The sequence below is a fragment of the Haemaphysalis longicornis genome, unplaced genomic scaffold (genome assembly GCF_048455015.1).
Source record: "Haemaphysalis longicornis isolate Haplotype H1 unplaced genomic scaffold, Haemaphysalis longicornis Haplotype H1 scaffold_10, whole genome shotgun sequence".
In the NCBI taxonomy this organism is placed as follows: Eukaryota; Metazoa; Arthropoda; class Arachnida; order Ixodida; family Ixodidae; genus Haemaphysalis; species Haemaphysalis longicornis.
Window position 1 is genome coordinate 123029257 of NW_027526204.1, and position 24254 is coordinate 123053510.

Genomic DNA, 24254 nt, shown 5'->3' on the forward strand with positions numbered 1-24254 from the left:
TTAAATGATACCAAATTATAAATAACGCAAGCTTTGATACGGTTTTTCCTTTTTTTCTGAATATCAATCGAGGTTCTTTGTGCTCTTTTGTGCTGTCTGGCCACACTGCTTTGTCGCTGTCCGGCACTAGTGCTGAGAGTATGGAATTATTACATCTTGATATCGTGATTTAAGTGAACCAGAAGTAAACAAAGCCCCACAATTAAGAATATATTGTTTTGTTTTAAGTACGCCAGTAATGTATCTGTTTATGCTGATATGGAACGCTGTGCGCGAGAGTACTAGAAATTTCGTTCGAGAGCCCCAAATATCTCTCTGGGTCCTCATTTGGCTCGATTGTCATTTGTGCCGTATGACATTTTAAAACCCAGTGGAGCAGCACAACTTCGCATTTGATTCGAATGACATTTAGTTCAAATGACATTCGGACGCTAGTGTAGCGGGGTGTTACACAAAAACATTGGTCTGTCTGTCTGTCTGTCTGTCTGTGACGGGAGCATATTCACTCCCTTAAATATTCAGGCGTGCGTATATTTATTTTTCACTTTCGATCTATTGATTGACAGAGAGTCACACTTTTTCAAGGTGGTGATGAGTTTCTCGTGACAGCACGCACTAGCAGCCACAAAAAGGAACAATTTCACTTGAACTCGCGCTAATAAAAAAAAATTTAACTGCGCCTTCTTTTGAGCACGATCGTAAGCAGAAACACGAAATCGTAAAAAACGATTGCGCGTTAAATGGACAAACCACGTGCTTAAAAAATGAAGCCGTTAAACTGTCGAATAATTATCGGCGAAAAAGAAAAGGTTCAAGAATCTCATTTCGAGACAATAACTACAGGAGATATATATGTATGTATACGCTGAACTTGCCGAGAATGAAAAATCTGCAATTCAGCACCACAGCTAGCTGTAACTGCTCTTCAAGCGCATTCACACCAGTAACCACAACAAAATATCTCGCGAAAAACAAGGCTAAGAATAACAAAAAACGAGACGGTCTAAGTGTTTCCGCTGACACCGGGCGTCTCAAGTTACGCTAAAAGCGAAAGTCGAGGTTTTGCGAGTCGACGCTGCACCTATAGCAATCAAGCACTTCGTATACGTAGGTCTATGAGCTTATTTAGACGACGAGTGTCATAGCAACGTGCGCCAAAACCTCTCGCACCAAGCCCTATTAACGGTTCGTCTTTATTGCGAATTAACCAGTTGACGCGGGAGATTTGAAAATGAGAGCGCGATAGTTGTCATCCATGTCTCTCACCAAACGGCTCGGAATGCACGCCGGAGCTCGGCGCTCGGCAATGCCCTTGAACGTCGAAAACATTCCGTCACTCAGAGCGGGATCACGTGAGTCAGCGCGCCATTACGTGCCATTTCTAAAACAAGTCACGACGTCGGTCGTCCTCAGGTTGGCACGCAGACGACAAGTTTCTCGTAAGCCCCGCGCTCTTTTTTTTTCCCTGCTTGTAGTCGTGCCATACGATTTCGCCGGTATCGTCAGTGTCCTCAGATTTTGCAGCGACGTGCACGCGTATCGAACAATGCGTGCAGCGCCTCTTACCAACCCCCTCTAGGTAAGAAAACCTTTTCGTGACGTCGTAACAGTGAAACCAACACCAAGTTCTTTTCGTTTTACCGAACAGGCGGAAAGGAGACGGCCCAAGGTCTCAACTACGCCTGGCAGGGATGCGGAACGGAAACCGCCTCGTGAACATGGAAGTTGTCACTCTTACATAAGACACGCCCAACCCGCTTATCTGTGCACCGGCAACGGAGCGCCCTGGGTGACGACCGCCTGCCGAGATAACGCCGCCGATAGCGGCTGAGTGCCGATGCAACCGTTGTATCGCCGGTATTTCCTCCAGTGGCATTGAGTTCGGTCGCTGAGCGCAGCTGCGGTGCGGTCGGGTAAGTTGCATGCGGTTTTGTAAGTCCGGAAGTCTTAATCAGTTGCAGAGAGGAAAGTGAAAAAACTGCGCAATTTTAGACGGCCACAAAAAGGAAAAAAGAAAAACACAAGACAGGCGCAGTCAGGCTGTGCTTTTTCTTTTTTGTGGCCGTCCAAAATTGCGCAGTTTTTTACTTTACGTTGAAGATGCACCAACTCGCCCACCGACAAGTTCTTCTAAACTGCAGAGAGGAAGCAGGAAGCAGTTATACCTTTTTTTAGTTATTCTCACGTTCTCACATACGTATAAATGGTGGCAATGGAGAGCTTTGACAAACCAGTGTAATCGTAGACGTACCGTGGTTGACCCGGAAATGTGATAGCTGGACGTTTAGTGGGCACAAATTGGCTGATAACGATGATGATAATGACGATGATGATTGGCTAGACATGACCGCTTGTTTGGTGGCCGTGTGCAGACGCGCACAATGGTATCGAAGGCCACTGCTCGCGCGTGTATATAGTCTCGACGGAACTATGCACGGTAATGAATTTACTGTCGAACCTATGCAAAACATCAGAATCGGGAGCAAGTGGGCTGCTTCGTGCATTGCTGGAACGCGAGGAAACAACGCGAACGACAGGACGTAGATACCGGTGACGCCTGCGTCCTGTCTTTAGCGCTGCTTCGTAGCGTTCTAAGCAAAACATTACTTTTTTTTTTGCACTGCTTTGTATATTTCCGGATGCTACAACGCTTCGAGAATGCCGGAAAGCTAGCTCAAAGTACAAACTTTTTTTTTTTTTTTTCTCGCTGCTACTGCGTATCCTAGCAGAATTGGGGTACAATTCCGCAAGTTGTCAGTATGAGCTGAAAGCCACATTAATGGGTCGTTTTGGGGGGACAGCCGGAACCAACGCTGTCGATTTGGGACAATGCTTTTTTTTTTCAAGCATCGCCATGTAATGTTTCAGAGCTTCATTACAGGTGATCAACTGTTTACATTGAATTATAATAGAATTTGGAGGGAGGGGAGGGGAGGCGAGGAAGCAGGGAAGGCAAGATGGCTTCTTTCTAAAAAAATATCAAGTAAAATATGAGTAGACAAGAAGCTTCGATGCCTCCGGACTATGAACTGCCAGACCACGTAGTATGTTCCGTTAGCCAAGGGTCGAATCAGGCGGGAATCTACTTTTCCCACGACCATCATGTGCGCACGCGTGAGAAGCTGTGGAACTTTCCATCATCTTACAAATAGAAGAGAACATGTGAACGCAAAAATTGATTGATTGTACGGTTTAGCGCGCCGACGCAACACAGGCGATGAGGCGCGCCGTAGTGAAGGGATCCGGAGTAATTTTGATCACCTGGGGATCTTTAAAGCGCACCGAAATCTCGTACACACGGGCATTTCTGCTTTCGAAAGCAGAAATGCCCGTGTGTACGAGAATTTTCCGCCTCCATCAGAAAAGCGGCCGCCGCGGCTGGGAATCGAACCCGCCTCCTCGTGCTCAGCAGCACAACGCCTTATAGCCACTGAGCCACCGCGGCGGGTTGAACGCAAAAATAGAGGTGTAACAGAACGACTAACAAAGCGCCGCTGAGTCAGTCTAGCAGTTTTTTGTTTGCCGTTGGTGACGCAGCTCTGCGTTTTAGCTTGCCCCGTTTCATTCCCTTTGTCAGAACGCGCCAACAATTTTTTATTACCGGCGTTGTCGAAGAAAATGGGCTCATTTCGTACGTGCTAGGCATCAAACCGAGTGACTTTTTGATTTGATTGATTGTAGGGTTTAACGCCCCGACGCAACGCAGACGATGAGGCGCGCCGTAGGGGAGGGCTCCGGATTAATTTTGACCACCTGGGGATCTTTATCGTGCGCCGAAATCTCGTACACACGGGCGTTTTTGCTTTTCGCCTCCATCAGAAAAGCGGCCGCCGCGGCCGGGAATCGAACCCGCGACCTCGTGCTCAGCAGCGCAACGCCTTAGCCACTAGCCACCGCGGCGGGTCCGAGTGAATTTTTGCTGGACTCGCCGAAAGCGAACATTGCGAACGTCTAAATTTTTCTTTTCGGAGTTCCTAGACCGCAAATAATTTTTATAGCCGAGGCTTGTCTTTCGAATGCAACCGAAATATTTCATGCAAAACTAAACGTAAAGAAAAAAAAAAGCTTTCAACGTCTTCCGGACGCAAAATATTTCGGTTGCAATACAGAGTCAGGCTGCTGTTTTGAATTATTTGCGACCCAGAAGCTTCTGGCCCAGTGCCTGTGCGGGTACTCTTGATAAAAACTGTAAGCATAGTTTAAATGATTACATGGTCGCGACCACTCGATCATGAGCGGCCGTGATAAGGTTAAGTACACTGGCTCGGGGATTCTAAGTGACTACTTTTTGAGACATGTAGGTGCGTACTGGCGGCGTTGTATACTGTATAATTGGATCATTTACCTGTATTTGTGCGTAGGAATAGGAAATTGTACGTAAGAGGAAAAAAGCTAGAGACAACGCAGATGGAAGGAAATTGGCAGGACCGCGCGGGGGTTTGAAGGAAGGCAGCTCACAATACACACTTTGCAACATTAGGACACTGAGGCGCGCGGGGGTTTGAAGGAAGGCAGCTCACAATACACACTTTGCAACATTAGGACACTGAGGTCATTCACAAAATGAGCTACTCATATAGAGCAATGGGGAAACCCTTACGCGCACGAAATCAGGGCAAGAAAAAAGTAAAGAGCAACAACCCCAACAGCCGAAATACTACCAAGGTTAATACACAAGAAAAAATTCGAGCAACGTAAATTAGTTTTCCTATAGAAATATGCCAGTTCCCATTAGAGCCTCTCTCTCTCTCTCTCTCTCTCTCTCTCTCTCTCTCTCTCTCTCTCTCTCTCTCTCTCTCTCTCTCTCTCTCTCTCTCTCTCTCTCTCTCTCTCTCTCTCTCTCTCTCTCTCTCTCTCTCTCTCTCTCTCTGTGCGTGCGTGCGCGCGCGCGCGCGCGCGCGCGCGCGCGCGCGAAATTTGAAACAGCAAGGGGATGAACTACCCATAAAAGAGAAACATGCAAAGAAGGATCGCACTAAACAGTTCAAAACCACGTAACCGGCCCGAACATGACGTAAAGGTCACGTGACCACGCCACAAAAGCGCTTCGAACTGATTCTGTCGCACGTGACGAAAACGCAGAACGGGCGTCGAACTGTCAGAGCGCTCTGTATTTTGTCGTTACTCTTTTAAGTTTTGTTTCATTCTCATCTTCCGGCAGAAAAACGCCGTGGTCTGTCGTCGCTCTACGCGAAAACGACACCACGCGTAAGGAACGCGCGATCGGTCGCTGTCACGCCGGCTCGAGTGACGACCGGTGACAGGTGGCTGGAAGCATAGGCCAAGTATACATGAGAGAGAGAAAAGAAAGCCATTGTCGGCCCTTGCGGCGAGAGAGTTCGGGAAAGAAAGGGGCTGTGTGGCTGCAAAACAATACTCGCGCTGTCCTTCTGCGAGCTCAACGCGCAGCTGCTCTGACGGCCGGCCACAACCCCGCACACAGCTGCTGCAGCTGATGACGAGAAGCGGCGAGGGCAAAGGATATAACACGTCGGTGAGCCAAACGAGTCACTACGTTTTTAGTATCTATAGCACGCACACTTCATTTAACGAGCTACGCGGTGGCAATAGTTACAGACAGCAATGCAGGAAAAAGCGAGCAAAACGCGAATCTTTAAACAGTATGCAGCAGCGAGTTGGGGTAGTTTGGCGAGCCAAACGAACCACTACGCTTTCAGTGTCTATCGCGCACACTGCACCTATAGTGAGATACGCAATAGGCTCTAGTTAGATGAAAATCGGGGGATATTACGTCGTACACAACTTGGAAAAGATACGCAGCAGCTGAGTTAGGGATCGTTTGGTTTCGTAAAACACGCTCCACGCAAAGTAAACACACGGCTAACGAGGGACAGATGTACAGCTATCTCATACAATTTCTTGACGAATTCCCGCTTGTTCGACTAACTAGACGGCACTTCTGATTGTTGACGGACGAACTTCTGTGGAAGAAGCAGGTTGCACCGGTATCGTCATTACGCGTTTTCGTTTAACAGGATTCTGAATTTTCCGTAATTAGAAGAAAAGGGTGGAGACGCGACAAAAACGAATGAGGAATGCAACTGGCGTTTCATCGCTCAGCGTCTCGTGCGAACGCGCCCTGATTTTAAGGCGGAAATCTTATCGACTCGCCCAAATTCCTACGTATTTTCGCTTGCTCGTCTTATGCGCACAAGATATTCCCCAGAGGATTGTGGACTTTCTAACTTTTTTAGTGGGAACGATGGCGTTCTGTCAGAAAACTAATTCATTCCCCCATAGACCAGTTGGTCGACCGAAAAGCTCTGATAAGATCTTCGGACACATGGCGCGTGCGTGAAGCCAGGCTTCCAGTGTCAAACCGGTTACTTGAAAATCGCGAAAAAGTAACGGTTCTAGATAACACAATACACGCATCGTTCGTGAAGAAGGGGCACACTAGTATATCTTCATTTCATAAACCACGTATCGGTATACATTTAGATCGTTCCTATAGACGTCGAAAAATCGTCGCATGTGTTCGTTCTTCGTTTGCAATTTGGGTCTTTGGAGGTTTGACGATCGTTGGACGCACTTTTAGCTTTCGAGCCTCCCTCAACCTTCTTTAGGAAGGGATGAAAAATTTTTAGGACTTCCTCCGCGCGAGTGAACGGCTCCACCGTCTTCCGTTCTGCTCAAGACAAACGTTCATTCCTCCCCGTCCACGGCGTACTTTATCGCAATTGTACAGAGACGGGTGTAATGAATGTGTCAGTACACAAAATAGAGAAGAGAGCAAGTTCCATCTTAAAAGTAGGCGCACTGGGTGGTACATTTACTTTAAACGGGTACGCGGTGCACCACATCCGGGGTTGGTTGCCCGCAGCGAAGCTTCATACTTCCTGGAATGTCGCCATCAACTATCATACAACCTACGAGTTAAGAAGATCCAAGAACTCAAGAGCATCCTTCATCAACAGAACATCGACGTCACCATCACGTGGGTGCCCGGCCATGCCGGGATCCCCGGAAATGAGGCGGCCCATTTGGCGGCACGTGCATCGTTCACAACCGTGCCCCAAGCCAGCTGGACGCCTTCGCACGGCGATTATGACCCTGACGAGCACCGGACCGCCATCAAACAACAACGGAAAGACTTTCTCGCCTCCCTGGTCAACCACACTCCCATTCCTAAGTCCTATTCTCGCTCTCAACAAGTCCGCCTCAGACAGCTAATGACACTTACCAACCTTTCCCTTGCAAAACGACAACAGTTTTTTCATTCGTCACCTAATCAAGGCATGTGTATCCCCTGTGAAATTCCGGAAACCACTGAACACATTATTTGGACATGCCCTCAATTTCAAACTGAAGGACAGGTTCTCCTAGACACCCTTCCCGCTAACATACGACCAAATTCCTTAAAGGATCTCCTGCGTCCGTCCTACCCACCTAATTTAGCGAAGGCAGTGTGGGACACCCTCCTGCATTTCATATCCCGACCCACTATTTTTCCCTTGCTATTTCCCACCCATACCCGTCGTGAACCTTAAGTTATCGCTGCCCCTAAGGGGGCCTGATGCGCTAGCAAGAGACCCCCGGGTATTTTTTTCTACATTTCAATAAACGTTGAAAAAAAAAAATATTCTGAGCGCAAGGAAGCTTCGTCGCTTAACTTCACCGTCATGTGGAGAAGGCTGCCCGTGTGCGCCAGTGACAAATTTCAGACGGCGGGTATTAATGGCCTCCCTTTTGAATCGGGGTGCATGCTTCTTCGTATGGGCGCCGTCAATTAAAGAGCGCCGACATTGACGCACCCTGCAGTGCCGCATGCAAAGAGGTGCGACAAGCAAGCACGATGTACGGGCTCAGCAAGTGAATTGGAGGAGGATCGAGGAATACCTTTATTGTCAGTGAGGGGGCATGAATGTTCTAGGATGAAACCAGCGCGAACTTAAAAAAAAGACGGAGGCATTGGAACACAAGGACAGCCGCTGGTCTAATAACTAAAGTTTAATATCAAGAAGGGTGAATAAACACTTAACACAAACAACAAAAACCAATACAAAGACACTGCGCATGTGCGAAACAAGTTTACAAAGGTCACGGTGATAAGGCAACTAGATATACACCGGCTACAATCAAGGCCCACGCAGATATGCGATCTCTTTGGTGGGGAGACACGCTTGCATGGCTGAAACACTCCTTCCCTACCAGGGCATGAGTGTCCTGGTAGGGAGGGAGAGGGATACGGAGAGAGAGAGAGAGATGCAACTTTATTCTGCAGCTCAAGTCCTAGCCGCGGAGTTATGAGTCCTCGGAGGAAGGGGGTGTCCCGTGGTCCTCCGACGGTAACGGGCTTGGCGGAGGTGCACAGAGTTTCAATGTGGGCAGCCAAGAGGGACCACAGGGCTGCCCGTAGGTTTTCAGGGGGAGCGGCCCAGCTAGACCGCGAGTAGGGAATATCAGGGGGGAAGGGGTTGGTCGACAGAAATGTGGAAGACGAGGTCGCTTACGGAGGGAGGGAGGGAATGATCGAAAAGATATCACTGTTCACGGTCCAATCACTTGAAATGGTGGATAGCATCTTAAAGTTTATGGTTCCGTGAAGATATAGTTCGTAGATTTCGGGAAGGGATAGGGGCTACGTTTATGACAGGATTCGGTCCAGGTTGTCGCACCAACTTGTTGAGACCACTGGTCAGTGAGTATTCAGCTATTTTCTCTAGCTCTGAGGGGTCCGCTCGAACGCGTTGCGATTGCGCTTCTTCATCTGCGGGTGGGGAACCGAGGTTTAATAGTGGCTCGCGACCAGCCGTGAGGTTTGCCCAGTTCCATATCAAATGATATAGGTCAGGGATGCACGTCTCGTCACAATACGGGCATCGTTGGATGTGCGAGCTAGCTCCGTGGGTCCATTTATGTACTACATGAGGAGTTAGGGCGGCCGTGTTAGCATAGGTCTTATTAGCTATCACCTTCCCCGAGCGTGTGAGCGTCTTGAGCGGGCCCAGTACACCCACTGGGGTGTAATCTTGCAGCCTCGTGTGACTCCCTGCCTTGAATTTGAAAGGAACCATTCCGGTGGCGATGCCTCCGGTGCCTTAACAAAGAACACGTGCACAGTTATGACCCGCCGCGGTGGCTCAGTGTCTAAGGCGTTGCGCTGCTGATCCCAAAAAACGCGGGTTTGATTCCCGGAAGCCGCTTTTCTCACGGAGGCGAAAAGCGAGAACGCCCGTGTGTTCGAGATTTCGGCGAACGTTAAAGATCTTCAGGTGGTCGACATTAATCCGGAGCCCTCCACTACGGCGTGCCTCATCGCCTGTGTAGCGTCGACGCGTTCAACCCCACAATCAATCAAGTCAATCGTGCACAATAATCAGTTACCTTCTTTTTTCGGCGATGTTAACAGCGTCGCTCTGGCAAAATTGACTTTCAAGGGAAGAGAAATTCGTTTGTTAATTCTGAACCAATGCTTTTTCGCAGGTTTTGTGACCAGCGGCGCTGGCGTCCTGGTCAGTATTGCCGCGGAGATGGGGTTAGGCCAGAGCCAACTTACCTCCGAGGAACTGAATGACTATCGGGTGCGCAATCAATCAATCAATCAATCAATCAATCAATCAATCAATCAATCAATCAATCAATCAATCAATCAATCAATCAATCAATCAATCAATCAATCAATCAATCAATCAATCAATCAATCAATCAATCAATCAATCAATCAATCAATCAATCAATATTTATTTATTTCCAGCAGTGGCAACTCAGAATAGCCGTATTATTTTTAAGACTTTTAAGTCATAGGGAGAGTCAAATTCAGCTTGGGCGTTATGTCTCGTAGTTTCTTATGAGTGAAGTTCCAATGACTTGGTTTTGCTTTAGCACCATAATGCCCTCTTTAATGGCGAGGAATGTGAGCATGGAACTTAGAAACGTAATGGCTTTGTGGGTGACATAAATTAGGGCAGAGAGCATGACCCCCATCCTACATTTTACGACGTCTGTTGGCATTCCATATACAGTCTAATCCACTTATAAGAATATCCAAGTGCCAAGGAAATCCCATCGTTATAACCGATAATTGTTATAAGCGGGTTGCGAAATTAAAAGACGGAACAGAGCTCAAAACATTTTATTCGCATGCCAGCAAGGTCGTACGACTACTAATTTGCGGAAAAGAAGGCGCAGTCGGTCACCTTTGTTTGCCGCGTGTGAAGCTAGCGCAAATCTTTTCCACCCATCTGAGGTAAATGTCCTTGGCGGAAACAAAGTCCCCGGGGGACTGTGTCACGCACTGGGCCGCCTACGAAAACACTACCTGATTAGGTTGCGCAACCGCGTGATTACAGTCATCGCTGTTGCCTTTTTTGTGCACAATATAACCGGATTCAATCATTATATCCGATATCGTGGCACTGGAGCATTGTAATAAGCGGTTTATTTTACCATAGAAAGAACACAAAAGTTGACGGTGCCATCGCTGCTCATCGTTATATCTGATATATTGTTATAAACGGTATCGTTATAAGTGGACTCGACTGTATACGCATATATACACTCTGACTCGCCTATAGAGCACAGTAAGCGAAAAACGAAGACGTACGTCGGAGCTAGGCCCGAAAATTAGCGTAAATAGTGAGTGAGTGAGTGAGTGAGTGAGTGAGTGAGTGAGTGAGTGAGTGAGTGAGTGAGTGAGTGAGTGAGTGAGTGAGTGAGTGAGTGAGTGAGTGAGTGAGTGAGTGAGTGAGTGAGTGAGTGAGTGAGTGAGTGAGTGATGGGAAAGAGGTTTTAAATACTGACGACAAATATGCTGTGGCTTTAGGCGATGTGCATTACAACTTCTTCAAGGTTGAAGCCAATGACACGCACCCACTCTCTTCTTGGTGGTTTGTAGGAGCTGACCTACCTGACAAAAAAGGAAATCGTCCAGTAAGTATCTTTTTCCGAACGTCTCATTCATCGTCTTCTCCAAAAGATATTTTTTTCACGAGCCTTCCATTCTAAAGCGAACTCTGTAAGTAGACCGTACCCTTAGTGTCATCTGCTCTTTGCTTCGTCACGTGTTATATTTTCTAGGGTTAAGAAAGGTGCAGCCGGTTTTATCAGGGGCGGTATTCTCGAGTTTTGTCCCTTTTGCGTCCCTTTCAAAAGTGTCCCTTTTGGCGAGCCCTGATTGGCTAAAAGCAAACAACCGGAAGTGACGTAACGCAAGCGCGGCAAACCTACTGCCAACCTTCCTCCATGCTGCCAACGTCCACTTCTTAACCGGAAGTACGTCACGATTAAAGGGACGCAAAAGGGACGTTTTCAAAAGGGACAGTTACGAGAATACCGCCCCTGGGCTGATACACGTAGGGTTACCACCGCATTAGAATTGGAGAAGTTGAATTTCCCAGCAACACAGTAAATAATAATCATTCGTGTAGGAATGGATTATCTCAGCATATTTTTGAACGTTTTGAATAATTGAACGATTCAGCAAAACAAAAACAAAAAAATTCTAAATTAATCAAGAAAGATATTCGAACAAGATTTATCCCACCTAACTATAGTAAATCCCCGTCATAACGAAGCTATCGGGGCAGAAAAATGATTTCGTTATAAGCGATGTTTTGTTAAAAGCGGGGATGACTTGCTTTCCCTGTACTGCAGGTGGGAGCATAAGCAACTTCGGACAAAGCGGTTCCGTTATAGAGGGGGTTTATTGCGCTTATGTAGTGCTCCAAATATACATTTCGGTTCGTGTGAATGCAGCGCCTTCAAGCGGTTCCGGGCCATCGCCGAGGCCGAAGTGCGCGCCAACAAGTACGTCCGGCTACCCATCAGAGTGATCGAGTCGCTGCCCGAGTTCAGGGTGAGTGCACAGGGCACGTTCGTTTTCACTCGAATGCGTCATCCAAGTCTTGTTTCAGTGTACTCTCACCGCCGTTCCTGTTATCTGTCTCTCCCCCTACACCGGTGCAGTGCAACCCGTTCCGGGACCGCCTGCTGCGCACTTTCTCGTCCAGCAGGGACGACATGATGTCGTTCGAGGACTTCCTCGACATGCTCAGTGTACTCAGCGATGAGGCGCCCGTGGACGTCAAGGCTGAGTACGCCTTCCAGATATACGGTGAGAAAGAGGCGTACGCAGCCTCTTTCCTGCAGAAAAAATCCCGGGCCATCTTTACTAACGGGAAACATGGGGAGGGGTGAAGCATGCAGTGTGTGAGTGTATTCTTGGCGCCTTGTCGTTTTTGCAAATGGAGATGAAACCTTTAGGATGTTGAAGGTATGCAGCTTTGCTGTAATAGTATCTTGTCTTTGCAGCGTCAAGCTGTCTAACGCGAGGGGTAAACGAGTGTCCCGGTGTTTTTTTAGTACGCGTTACCTTCTAGCGCAAGGCGCAAACGAGTTTCCCGCTGTTTCAGTACCGTGACTACATGAGACGATGATTGCGATGACGACAGGAGACGCCAACAGCTCTAGCCCCTAAGGGACTTCGCCCCTAATACAGTAAAGCTTCGTTGTAACTAAGTTCTCGGACAAGAAAGCGAAAATGATTTGGGCCCCCGTGCAGTGCAGTTGGAACTGTAAAGTACTTTGTTTAAATCGACATTTCGAACAGAGCGATAGCGTTATAGGGGGTTTACTCGCAGGGACGTAGGGGCCAGGGTTGGGGTGGCTGGCCCCCCTTCTCTCTCTCTCTCTCTCTCTCTCTCTCTCTCTCTCTCTCTCTCTCTCTCTCTCTCTCTCTCTCTCTCTCTCTCTCTCTCTCTCTCTCTCTCTCTCTCTCTCTCTCTCTCTCTCTCTCTCTCTCTCTCTCTCCCCCCCCCCGGTATTCTTTCAGGCAGCGTGAAAGAGAGTTCTATACTCGGGAACAAGTTAAGAGCGGCAATAGCTCATGTACTGTATCACTCTCCCTGTAATACCCCTTTCCGGGGCCCTTAAGGTACTATCAATATAATTAAAGAAAAAGCGACGGACCCGGATGTCAACGGACTGGGCGTTTTGAAAGCAGATTGTATAAATGCGTGATATCGCCTGGATTTTCTCCAGTAGTTGGTTTGTCGTCGCTACAGTAGCTTATAAGCATTTTAAGTACAAAAAAAAAATCACGGAAACGGCTCGTGCCATGTTCAAAATATTCCCAGTAACGCCCTACTTGCGCCGCGCGGACCACCATCCGGCTGCGATGATGAGGCACGGAGGCAACTTCCGTGCCTCATCACCGTCGCCGAGAAACTGAGAAAAAATAATGCATCAGGAGAAAAAATGCGCCCGTCTAAAATAGCGCCATGGGGCCTGAAGAAAAAAAAAGCAGGTTTGAAAAACCATGAACATAATGAAAAAGTTCCGAATGTAAGCATTGTGGTACTTGTTATTTATCTTCCCTTGGCCTTCGCTTCTTTTATCTCTTCTTCTTCTTCTGTTATCTCAGCGCTTAGCACTGAACGCTTCTTTTATCTCAGCCGCTTTTTTTTCTCCGCAGTGCCTAGAGTTCCGTCCGACGGCACTCCAGCGCAGCGCTGCAGCCATGGCCAGAGTGCCGTGCGACGACTCTAATTTCTAAAATTGGGTGTTGTGGTTTAGAGGTTCCGTCTTGGCTTTTTGTTACTAAGGGTGGTGGTTTGGGTGCAGCTGTAGCTATTTCTTATTTTTTACGCCTTCAGTGTAATTACAATTTTCATGGCTTAGATTATTTTTTGGTGTTTTGAATATTCTCGTCTATTCGTTAGGTTATGTTAGGTTAGTTTACGTTAGGTTACGCTACGTTAAAGAAGGGGGAAGTGATTCCAGACGCGGCATTCTTTCATCGAAATGCCGGTGGACGTCATTTTAGTGGAGTGGCTATAGCACCGTCGGGCGGCACTCTAGACAGCCTTTTTTCCCACATCTTGTCTTATTTGTGATTTTCGACTGCTCACAACTGCTCCAGAGCAGCACCGCATTTTATTTTCCCGTAGAAATTCCGTAGAGAGAGCAGTTTTGGACAGCCCAGGAACTGCTCGAGAACTGTTCTCTGGGCAGGAAAATGGCTCTGTCGAGCACTCTGTGATTAATCTCTCTTTCTCGGCCACCGTATACGCGCCAGACATGGACGACGACGGCGCCCTGGGCGAGGAGGACCTGGCCGAGGTGATTCGGCGGCTGACGTCGTGGGACGGCAGCCAGATGGAACCGGGAGACGTGAAGCGGCTGATACAGCAGGTGCTCGACGAGGCGGACCTGGACCGCAGCGGACACCTGTCGCTCATGGAGTTCCAGCACTGCATGCTCAAGAACCCCGATTTCGCCAGGTACTATATTACGCGCGCATGCGCAAAGAATGGGCAGTTCTCGGACAGATGCGAAAGCATCTCCCCTTTAAAGGGGACTATATGCAACTGTATTGATCGAAAGACGTTTTACAGGGTGCCATGTGAGCACTCATATTAAAGAAGGAACGCCTTGGGGCCTGTTGTTCAATACATTATAAGGCTTTATAACGCAATAGATGATGATGATGATGATGGTGGTGGTGGGGATGATTGCTATTGGTTTCCCCTTTGTAGCGGGGTGATGACATGGAGCCATCTAATGTCGGCTTCGCCATTACACACAAGTGCTTTGCTAGAAAGACATTTTATTTCAGAGGCAGTATAAATGTGATACTTATTTACGATGCCCTAGGAGCATTTTCGCATCTTGTCATGCGAGAATGCTCTTCGCTTCGGCGCTTGGGGGCAGAAGAAAGCGCGGGGGTAGCGTTGCCGCTTTCCTTGCCCGCTCCATGCACCTTCCATGCTACGCCTCTAGAGCGCTGTACCAGGTTCGAAATGCTGCCTGGTCCGATTTATAACGCCACCGGATACCACGGGAGGCTGTACTAGATAGGTTCAACCATGGTAAGTGAGGCTCCGTGGTACACAAACAGTATTTCCTCACCAGACAAAGACTTAGCAATCCTAGTTGAGTACATTTGCTAAAAAAAACTCCCAATAATTATACCATCACACTAACCTCCCGGTACTCGATTGGGTGCTTTATTGATACAGAAAGTGGAAAAGAAGGGGACTGGTGATGTTTTGAATTCATTTGGGAGTTCACCAGCATACAACCCAGACCGGGAGAAGAGGAGAAGGGGAATGAAAGGGGATAGGTGAGAGCAAATGGGGACAGAGAAAGAGGGAGAGAGAGATAGAGAAAGAAATAAGGCGTGCGTAAGGCTGGCCGGCAGGCATTGGGCTACAGCCGCTGTATGAGGTTCGCCTCCTCGAGGAAGGCCATGCCAAGTCGGAATTCTTCCCGCCGGATGGAGTTGGGGCCCGTCGGAAAAGCAGGTCCATCAGGGTGGGGCTGGGCAGCCCGAGACGCTGGAGTACGGCCCGAAGCTCTGGAGTGCGGCCCATCGTGCTGGCGGCACTCGACAGGCGTGGCTGCAGATCTTTGGGAGAGGCCTTCGTCCTGCAGTGGGCATAACCAGACTAGAGATAAGATAAAAGAGGCGTTGTGCTGCTGAGCACGAGGTCGCGGGCTCGATTCCCGGCCGCGCCGGCCGCTTTTCCGATGGAGGCGAAAAGCAAAAACGCCCGTGTGTACGAGATTTCGGCGCGCGTTAAAGATACCCAGGTGGTCAAAATTAATCCGGAGCCCTCCACTACGGCGCGCTTCATTGTCTGCGTTGCGTCGGCGCGTTAAACAGTACAATCAATCAATCAATTTTATTAAGCACCTTCATACGACTTCATAACCAAGAAGCCTTATGAGCTGGTAAAGACTCTCTCTCTCTCTCTCTCTCTCTCTCTCTCTCTCTCTCTCTGCCTTTCTTCTACCTCACATCAACGCACTGCTGAGTAGGTATTTTATAGGGGTAATATAAAGAGTTTGCATCAAAGTCTGAATAAGGCTCTAGGGCATTATGTAAGTATACATCCATAAAAACCCATCGCCCAATCATGTTTCTTGGTGGCGGCGTTGATTGGAGTCCGCCAATCACGCAAAGAAGATCCTGTGACGTCATAGAGGCGCCGCCGGAAAGCGCCCGGGGAGTCGCCACTGCCGCATGTGTTTTCCTTAATATCCGCATTATTTGTTCGAACTATGCGATAAATTTGGTGTCATTTTTATCGCGTCAAAGGAGTATTTTGAGTGAAGGAGGCTTGTATTTTTATATTTTGTGTATTTTAATGAACTTGTACTGTATATTTATTGAACTTGTAAAGGCTTATTGTATTTCGTTCTTGTGACCCCGTTAATGGAACATAAGCCCGTTCATCATATATCTGCTGTCATCTTGTAAACTGGGCGTACTAACAGCTGCTTTGCGTGCACCACGGGTCAAAATAGCATTGATAATAATAGAAAGAAGCTAGAAATTTCCGCGCCATTGTTGTCATATTTTGAAGCCCAACTTACAGTAAAATGTATTTGTTTATCAGCCCGTTGGAACTGACAAGTATCCGAAACGCAGTTATTGATAACCCTCATTTCACTCATTCGCTTGTCTTTACGCCATTGTCTTGCATTTTATGTGAGAAATTTACTCGCGGGTTTTAAATTTGATGATAATGACTGGTAATGATGATGATGATTACGACGACGACGAGTTAAATTATAGCATTTGCTCTGGCTGGTTCATAGCACTGGACTTGACCGGCGAGTTATGAACTCTCGGACAAATGACTATATCGCCTGATTGTGTGTGTGTGTGTGTGTGTGTGTGTGTGTGTGTGTGTGTGTGTGTGTGTGTGTGTGTGTGTGTGTGTGTGTGTGTGTGTGTGTGTGTGTGTGTGTGTGTGTGTGTGTGTGTGTGTGTGTGTGTGTGTGTGTGTGTGTGTGTGTGTGTGTGTGTGTGTGTGTGTGTGTGTGTGTGTGTGTGTGTTTGAGTGTTCATGTGTAAGTGAGAGTTCTTTTCATATATTTTCATCACACCTTCACCCCATTTGGTGTAGCGAGTCGGACGCCTAGCTTGGCTGACTTCACCTGCACATTAAAGATGTTTCTTTCTCTCTCGCGCGCGCCGGTGTAAGTATTATAAGCAGGACCGAAAGCCAAGAGCTACGAGCAGACGATATGAAAAAAAAAATTGAAGCCCTTCCACTATATACTGTTAAGATAAGAAAACAGCGAAGCGTTGGTGAATATCTATATTCGGAGATCTGTGGTGACTTAGTGTTATCCATCGAATTCAGACACATACATAACTCCCTTGGAATTGATTCTAAGTTAAGTCTCACATAATTTGTTTCGGGGCAGTTTCGATGAAACAAGAGTAACAGCCGTTTTTTGTGAACCCCCTCCATTAGGCGGCCGTGAGTTGGTAGCAGACGGGAATTCTGTAACGTTTACAACTTCGTTCGATAGAGTCGTCTTAGCGGTCAATTGCGGTATATTTTTTTCCCAGTATATACCTACTTAACATTGCGAGCTACAGAACATTTTACCGGAATTATGGAGCGAGCGCGTGCGATTCTTTGTCGACGCGACCCGATTGACGCGCGGAATTTTGGTCAAAACCTAGTGCAAGATGGCTTCGCTGTAAAAAGAGGAAGTAGAAAAATAAAGGAGCTTAAAGTTTTCAGGTTAGCTCCCTTCAAAAGAATACGGATGCGGCCCTTTGTTTGCAGAGGTATGGGCGTTGGCAGCTGAAATTTCCTCCTGGAGTGCTCGCACCGAGAAGAACGGTTGCACCACTCGCGGTCACGCCCTTCTTTTGAACTTCCTGTCTCTCGGCCGTCTCGAGTATTGGACCCTTTCGTCAACGGCTGCCACGCCTCTCAACGAATAATGCCCCCCCCCCCCCTTTTTTTTTCCCGCCCAAGAAACAGAGGGTTCAAAAGAATCTAAATTGAACGCCAAACTGTTTTAAGTTGCTATTTTCCAGTTCCAATGGGCTTGCCTTTTGTGTTTGCGAGAGATATTGTTCTTTCCCGCAAATCACCTGTTTTTTCTTTGGTACTTTCAAAAGTTACTCTAACGTCAGATTCTTAATACGTTGCGCGAAATTCTGTGATTTATATTTTTTGTATATATGCGTGATAAAAGAAGTCAGGGAATCTTGCACTCAAGCGCAATACTTGAATGGCGAAGCTCTTGTAGGTGAGCATCGCCGGAGACAATAGTTAATTTCAGTATCATAGTTTATTTGCGTAGTTGCGGTGCTAGTAATCGTCGTCACACGCATCGAAGAGATCGTCGTCTTCTTCGCGGCGAGTGGTGGATGCAAAGTCATCCTCAGCATTGTAGACTTTCACCAGCTCTTCGTCATCGGCTCGAAGGCAGCGATGGCGGGATCTGCAAGTCGTCCCGGGAACGGTTGGCACACTCGTAGCCATGCCTCCAGTTATCCATAGTGGTTTCTAGAGAATGCGGCGGCCGCGGTGGCCTCTCCCACGCAGGTTGTCTTTTCACCTTTAACATTAGCGCTGGAGTTTTTTTTTTAACGCGAAAGCTTTTTTAACACGAAAGTTTTACACGAAGATTTTGCTGACGTCATATCCGTCACGGAAAGGATGCCAGTACAACGAAGCAAACGGCCTGTAAAGGGTGCACCCCTGTACACAGGGTCTTCTTGCGGGGAAGCAACCTTTAGTACTAAAGAGTACGTTATACATAGGGTTGTTCGTTTTCGGGTTTCATATTTTAGCACGAAAGTGTTTTATGCCGGGATGCACCAAGATTTCACTGACGTCATATCCGTCACGGAGATGACGCCAGTAAACCTTTGCCGAAGCGACCCGCCAGCACGACGTCGCTTGCCAAGCACACCCACAAGACAGCGGCCGACCCGCAATTCATGCTCACCTGCATATTTTGCTGCACATTTCACTTTCGTGTTTTACCGATTCCTACGACAGAGAAATCAACCACAGCTTTTTTTTTTTTTTTGAATGTGCGGAAGCGCTTGACGGCATGGCTGGAGTATTTTTTTTTTTACTAAAGTCACTGCGCGTGCCGAGGACGCTCGGCGGTCGCCGAGAGGCACGCGCTCACGGGCACTCGGCTTTTTCTTGGTACTTTTTCCTGCAACGGCGAACTTACGGCTTTTACAACAGTGCCGCTGCTAAATCATGCACCCCTCCGTCTAACGACGACGATGGTTGAAGGCGAAGGTCTCTTGTGAGGGATCCTTTCCTTGTCGCCTGAGTTTGGACTTTAAATCACCGAGTTCTGACTTTGACTCGCAGGTGGTTTCGACTTTTGATCACAGCAGTTTTAACTTTGACGTTTCGCCATTTGATTTCGTACGATGAAATCTTCGCGTTCATCTATCGTCGTCGTTAGACGGAGGGGTAAATTTTTTTCTGCAGTGCGTTTTCGAGGCGACATATGCCATCAGGGAAATTTGCTTCGCTTTAATATCATTAATAGTTCCAGCCTTAATACAAGTAACATGACGCCGCCACTCTAAAGCTATTCTCGCAACATCACAAAGCCAGTGGAAACGGATAGCCCCATGTATGTCTGGTAGAATAAAATAGCAGCCTTTCCCCGTTCCGTTGCCTTAACTCACTGAGAAAAAAATGGCTGCGTATCTGCTCCTCTCGTTGCAAATGTCGGCGAAAGACGATAGTCGACTGGCGCCTCTGGCAAGTAAATGCCTCCCTTTTCTCTTTTCCGCTCACCTGTCATGCTGTTCCTCTCCCGTCTCGTTCCTCCCAAGATAACACGCTGGAGGATGGCTCAAGCCACTTTAAATTTACCGCGTTCCACTGCTTCAAGTCAGGTGCATCGATGCCAGTGCTGCCGTACGGCGTAGACGCGTGTGAATCGAGACCCCCTCCTGAAACATTTATACAACCGCGTTGCCCTACTCCAAGAATGTTCCATGCGGAACGTGGAACCTGTCTAGTGGAACATTTCGTTGCTGTTGCGGTTTGATTTTTTCAAATGCCGCCAGGTAGCGCGGGCAACAGCAGGCGACAGTTTTCTGCAGTTGATGTAAAATTTCATTTGCTATCGCAAAAACCAAGAATTCGTGGATTTTTTGATAAAGGAACACTGCAAATAACACTCGTGTATTGATTTTCTGCCTTATATTTGCGTAATGTCTTGTTCTTGTTCAACAGAGTTGACAAGTATGAACTTTGACATCGGACTCAGACTTTTAGATTTGGCTGTGAGTATATAAGACTATTGCGCAGTTTGTTTCACTTTGGCCCTGTGGCTGAATCGAGTCACAGACAAACAGACATACAGACAGACCAACGTTTCTACGTTTAAATAGCCCAAGAAAGGCTATCGTCTTTATAACGTCAAATCGTGAATTACACGCAATCGTGTTTGGGTTGTCGGTCTCGTTTCGGTTGCTACCCAGCCAACACGCTCGTCACGCTCGTCACATTGAAATTCAAAGTACTTCTTTCATTCTTTTTGCAATGCTGTTTTCATTTGCATTTAGCAGGTTCGGCGTTCAATACATAGCCTGTAGTGACGTCACTGTTTCTGCCATAATGTTGTGCGGCGTGCACGGTGGAAGGCTGTGAACGTATCTGCCGCTCTTATCTCCAGCAGTGCTGGGAAAGCTGAGAGCGATGCTTTACGAAGGGCGGTGGTGTCGATAAATGTGCAGGCCATGCATTATAATTTTAGTGGAGGTCTATGTCAATTTGTCATTTGTCGGTAAAATTGTTTGCCCTATTTCACGGCGATGGCACCCGCAATTTGCAAGCTGTCACGTAAAATCACATGACATTAAATCACGCGAACGTTCCCACCAACTGTTTATACTACTTCACGTCCTCTGAGCCAATCACAAACAGGTCGTGGCCTACAAACCATATGTTTGTTGAATAGCTAGAACAGGACTTGTCGTCATGTCTGTTGACGAGAAAGAGGGAAGACTTTTAATCCAGAGCATGTCAGCGCGTAACGCGCTCGATGAGAGTGGCTCCCTCTTCACGGGATTCCATATGCCGCCTTCGCCACCTGGGCCCTGGTAACCAGCCGTAGGTGATCCTCCAAGGCGGGCCTGGGCAGCAAGATCTCCCATCGCTCGCTAAGGTTACGGGTGGGGTTCTTAGGGGAGGAAGCGCGTAAGGGGGGGTGGGTGTTTTGGGCTGAAATCGCACTCTACTATCATGTGGCGGAGAGTACCGAGCTGCTTGGTAAATGGGCAGGTCTTGTCGTACTGACTGAATTTCGTGTAGTTTTTCCGTTCCGGCCAAGAATTATGCACCTTCAATAGCGAGGGAAAAACATACTCAGTAAGAACTGGTGCCAGTAAACCTCATGTATAACGACAAAATGACGCAAGCACACACAGCCATTTTGTCAGCCGGAAGTACGTGACAAATATGAAAGTAAATCAGAGAATGCTTCCGGCGAAATTGCGACCTCATGGAAAATTCAGGGAGTCGAGAATAGGACCCTCATTCTGCAACAACTTTTTCAATGATATCTTCACAGATTGGCTGTCCAATAATCTGAACGGAGATCAATGTCAATCAGTTTGTTATCTCTTTTTTTCAGCTCCTTCAGCTTGCGGCTTTGACTGGGCGCGTGCGTTACCGGATCGTCGGGCACAGGCGCCGCAGGAGGCCGAGCTGCGGCGTCACGACCGGGCGGATCTCAACGGTCCTCTACACCTGTCAGCGCCGCCACGTCGCCCCTGACACCTGCCTTTGTTCTTCTCGTCGATTAAATCGGATCGGCTTCCATCCCAACTGTGTCGTCGGTCCCAATACGCGCACAAGGACGGCGTACGAGTCGACGCTGCCCCTCTATACACACGTGAGAGCCGCCCGGCGCCATTATAATGCGCCGGCCTTATAAAAGCGGAGCTTTGCCGGAAATGAACTTCACGCTCCGTGAATGACTTAAAGGGACCCTGCAACACTTTTCCGACTACTTTTATATCCTAAGCGTTTTCAGAACGTAGTCAACAAACACACTCAGTACGTAGATTAAAAGGTCGTGAAGTACCTCAGCCAAAAACTACTCCTCTGTGCCCGTTAGGTAACTTAGAAACTTGATAAAAATAATTTTCTCTCTCCGCTGGAACTGCGTCATTAGAGCGGTGTATCGGCTATCGGCCGGCTTTCTTTCATTTGAAGCAATGAACACATTCGATAGCCACTTAAAAAAATACACACAAGCAAAGCAGAAACGAAAGGCGCATCTGCTGCGACAAGCAAATCACGCAGTGCCGCTCCGTGCTGCCAGTGCTTCCAGACTCGAAGGGAAGAGTGAAAGCGTTTATCTGAAGTGTTTGGGTGTTCCAGTATCTGAAGTGTCCCTTTAACGTGAAGGTCGGTGGGGCAGAATGCAGTTCTGGGGAGATTCGTGAGGGACGTCAGGGCCTTTGATAATGAAACTCGTTGTGAGGCACTTCGTCCTCCAAATTGCATCTTTCCGAAACACTTTCGAATGGTATTAGTAGTGGCAGCGGAATTCATTTCTGATAAGTTATTATTAGGTGACAACGTTTTCAGCGCACAAGCTATTTTGTTCGAAAGTTATTAGGTAAGGTTTACAAAAAAAATCAATCGGAAACTACGGGAAATTTGTTGGGAAGCTTACCTACCTGCATGACCTAATGTTTTTACCTGGCACACCCCACCACTGAGAACGTTCTGATTAGTGTTTGTCTTTAATAAAAACAAAGTAAAACTTTCAGGTCGTTCAGAGAGAGCATTTGACCGACTCCGATTGAATTTAGCGGACCCATGTCTTCCGTTCGGCCACACATCGAACCACTACTGCGTGACAGTCAAGCTCAGTTTGGTGGAAAGCAATTGCTTTCCACCAAATTTTGCTTGACTGTCACGCCATATATAACAGCACGTATCTATGAGTTCTTAAGAACTCTTAAATACGTGCTGTTGGTTTCTTTAGAACAATTAACGAGTTTATTCTGGGGCCCATATCGTTGGTACTCGAAGCCCAACTTGGTTTCACTATGGGAGGATGGGGGGATGATTTGGGATTTCTCTAAGAATTTCACATTTAAACGATCCGCACCTTTCAGTGTACGCTTACACGCGCACGCGCGTGGATTTCCGCTATTGCGTTTCTTTTGAGTCTGTGCAATCAGATGGGCGAAATTTCGGTTTGGTATAGCAATATTTCTCTTTTAATGTTAGTAGATGAACACAGAGAGATAAATCCGACGCAACAGTTTCGTATAGCGACTTAATTCAAAGAGTTAATGCTGGATAACCTTGCGATTTGCGGATTGATTGATTGTAGGGTTTAACGCGCCGACTCAACGCAGGCGATGAGGCGCGCCGTAGTGGAGGGCTCCGGATTAATTTTTTGACCCCCTGGGGATCTTTAACGTGCGCCGAAATTTCGTACACACGGGCGTTTCTGCTTTTCGCCTCCATCAGAAAAGCGGTCGCCGCGACCGGGAATCGTACCCGCGACCTCGCGCTCAGCAGCACAACTACATCGAGCCACCGCGGCAGATGTGATTTGCGGGGATTTTGCCTCCTTGTGCTTGGTGTTTGGTCTATTATGTCATACTTTTAGACGTAACCCACACAGAAAGCGAGAAATTCCTACGCTAATTACTTCTACTTAAGCCGGAACTCCAGCAACCCCTCCCTGCCACCATACTTAGTGCCGTAAAACAAAATTTGCTTGTCCCGTAAACTCTTTATCCGTTTCAGGCAATGGGCACAGACTGTAAGTAAGAACATCACAATGCATGCAGTCGCCACTAGTCGGAAACGGAGCCTGGCAATATCGACAATTTCTTTCTAATTTCCTTAATTGCAACCGAATGAATTCACTACGCGATCTAATAAATTGGCACTCTTGCATAGCTTCCAGGCAGCGTCGTCGCAGGTGCTGTTATGCATCTGCTGGAAAAGGGTTAATTAGGGTCACGCATGGCAGCGCAGAGCGTTCCGCGAGTTCGCAAATTGAAAAAGGGGGAAAGAAAACGAAAGGAAAAACGCCGGAGGGGCCTGGGAGCTTCGGCCTGCTCTGTGGGGAAAAACTATTCACGCTAACCTGCGGGTCTCTGTCACGTACGATACTCTTGCACACGTTTTGCACACGTAACACGACCGTGAACCGAAAGAACCTTCAACAAAGAGAAAGGATGATTATTTTCTTTTTCGCATCCATATTTTTCACACTGAACAGGTTTATTAGCTTATAGCTGCTACGCATTCTTTTCTGCTATGTTGTTTACGAAGAAAAAAAAAACTGACATATTCAAGCCTGGAGCACGAGCAAAGGGCCTTACATCTCGGTGGTGTCCGTGCTGCACCCACGGCATCACCCCTCACCTCCGAACCAGGGCCAGTCGACCTAGCTTTCTCGCCGGCAGATGGCGCCGACTCCCGAGTACCTTTAAAAGCCACTTGGAACCGCGCGGC

At 47.7% G+C, this 24254-nt stretch overlaps 1 protein-coding gene and 1 long non-coding RNA gene across 5 annotated transcripts; one reads left to right on the top strand and one right to left on the bottom strand.

The window, feature by feature from the left end:
* The first annotated feature begins 1291 nt into the window (after positions 1-1291).
* LOC144159220 (calcium and integrin-binding protein 1-like) lies at positions 1292-21584 on the top strand. Of its 4 annotated transcripts, XM_077690584.1 has the most exons (8): positions 1467-1579; positions 1649-1913; positions 9448-9545; positions 10859-10893; positions 11719-11818; positions 11929-12076; positions 14039-14243; positions 21397-21584. In XM_077690584.1, exons 3-8 carry the CDS (start codon positions 9495-9497, stop codon positions 21416-21418), a joined length of 561 nt encoding a protein of 186 aa, XP_077546710.1. In that variant the 5' UTR covers positions 1467-1579; positions 1649-1913; positions 9448-9494; the 3' UTR covers positions 21419-21584. The 4 variants fall into 4 exon arrangements, with proteins under 4 accessions (XP_077546708.1, XP_077546710.1, XP_077546709.1 ...); XM_077690582.1 differs by lacking the exons at positions 1467-1579; positions 1649-1913 and adding an exon at positions 1292-1439; XM_077690583.1 differs by lacking the exons at positions 1467-1579; positions 1649-1913 and adding an exon at positions 5345-5494.
* LOC144159222 (uncharacterized) lies at positions 14522-24251 on the bottom strand. Its single transcript, XR_013320268.1, has 2 exons — positions 24122-24251; positions 14522-15390 (listed from the first exon to the last, which is right to left on the bottom strand). It is a non-coding gene; the product is annotated as an uncharacterized LOC144159222 (long non-coding RNA).
* Between the last annotated feature and the right edge of the window lie 3 nt (positions 24252-24254).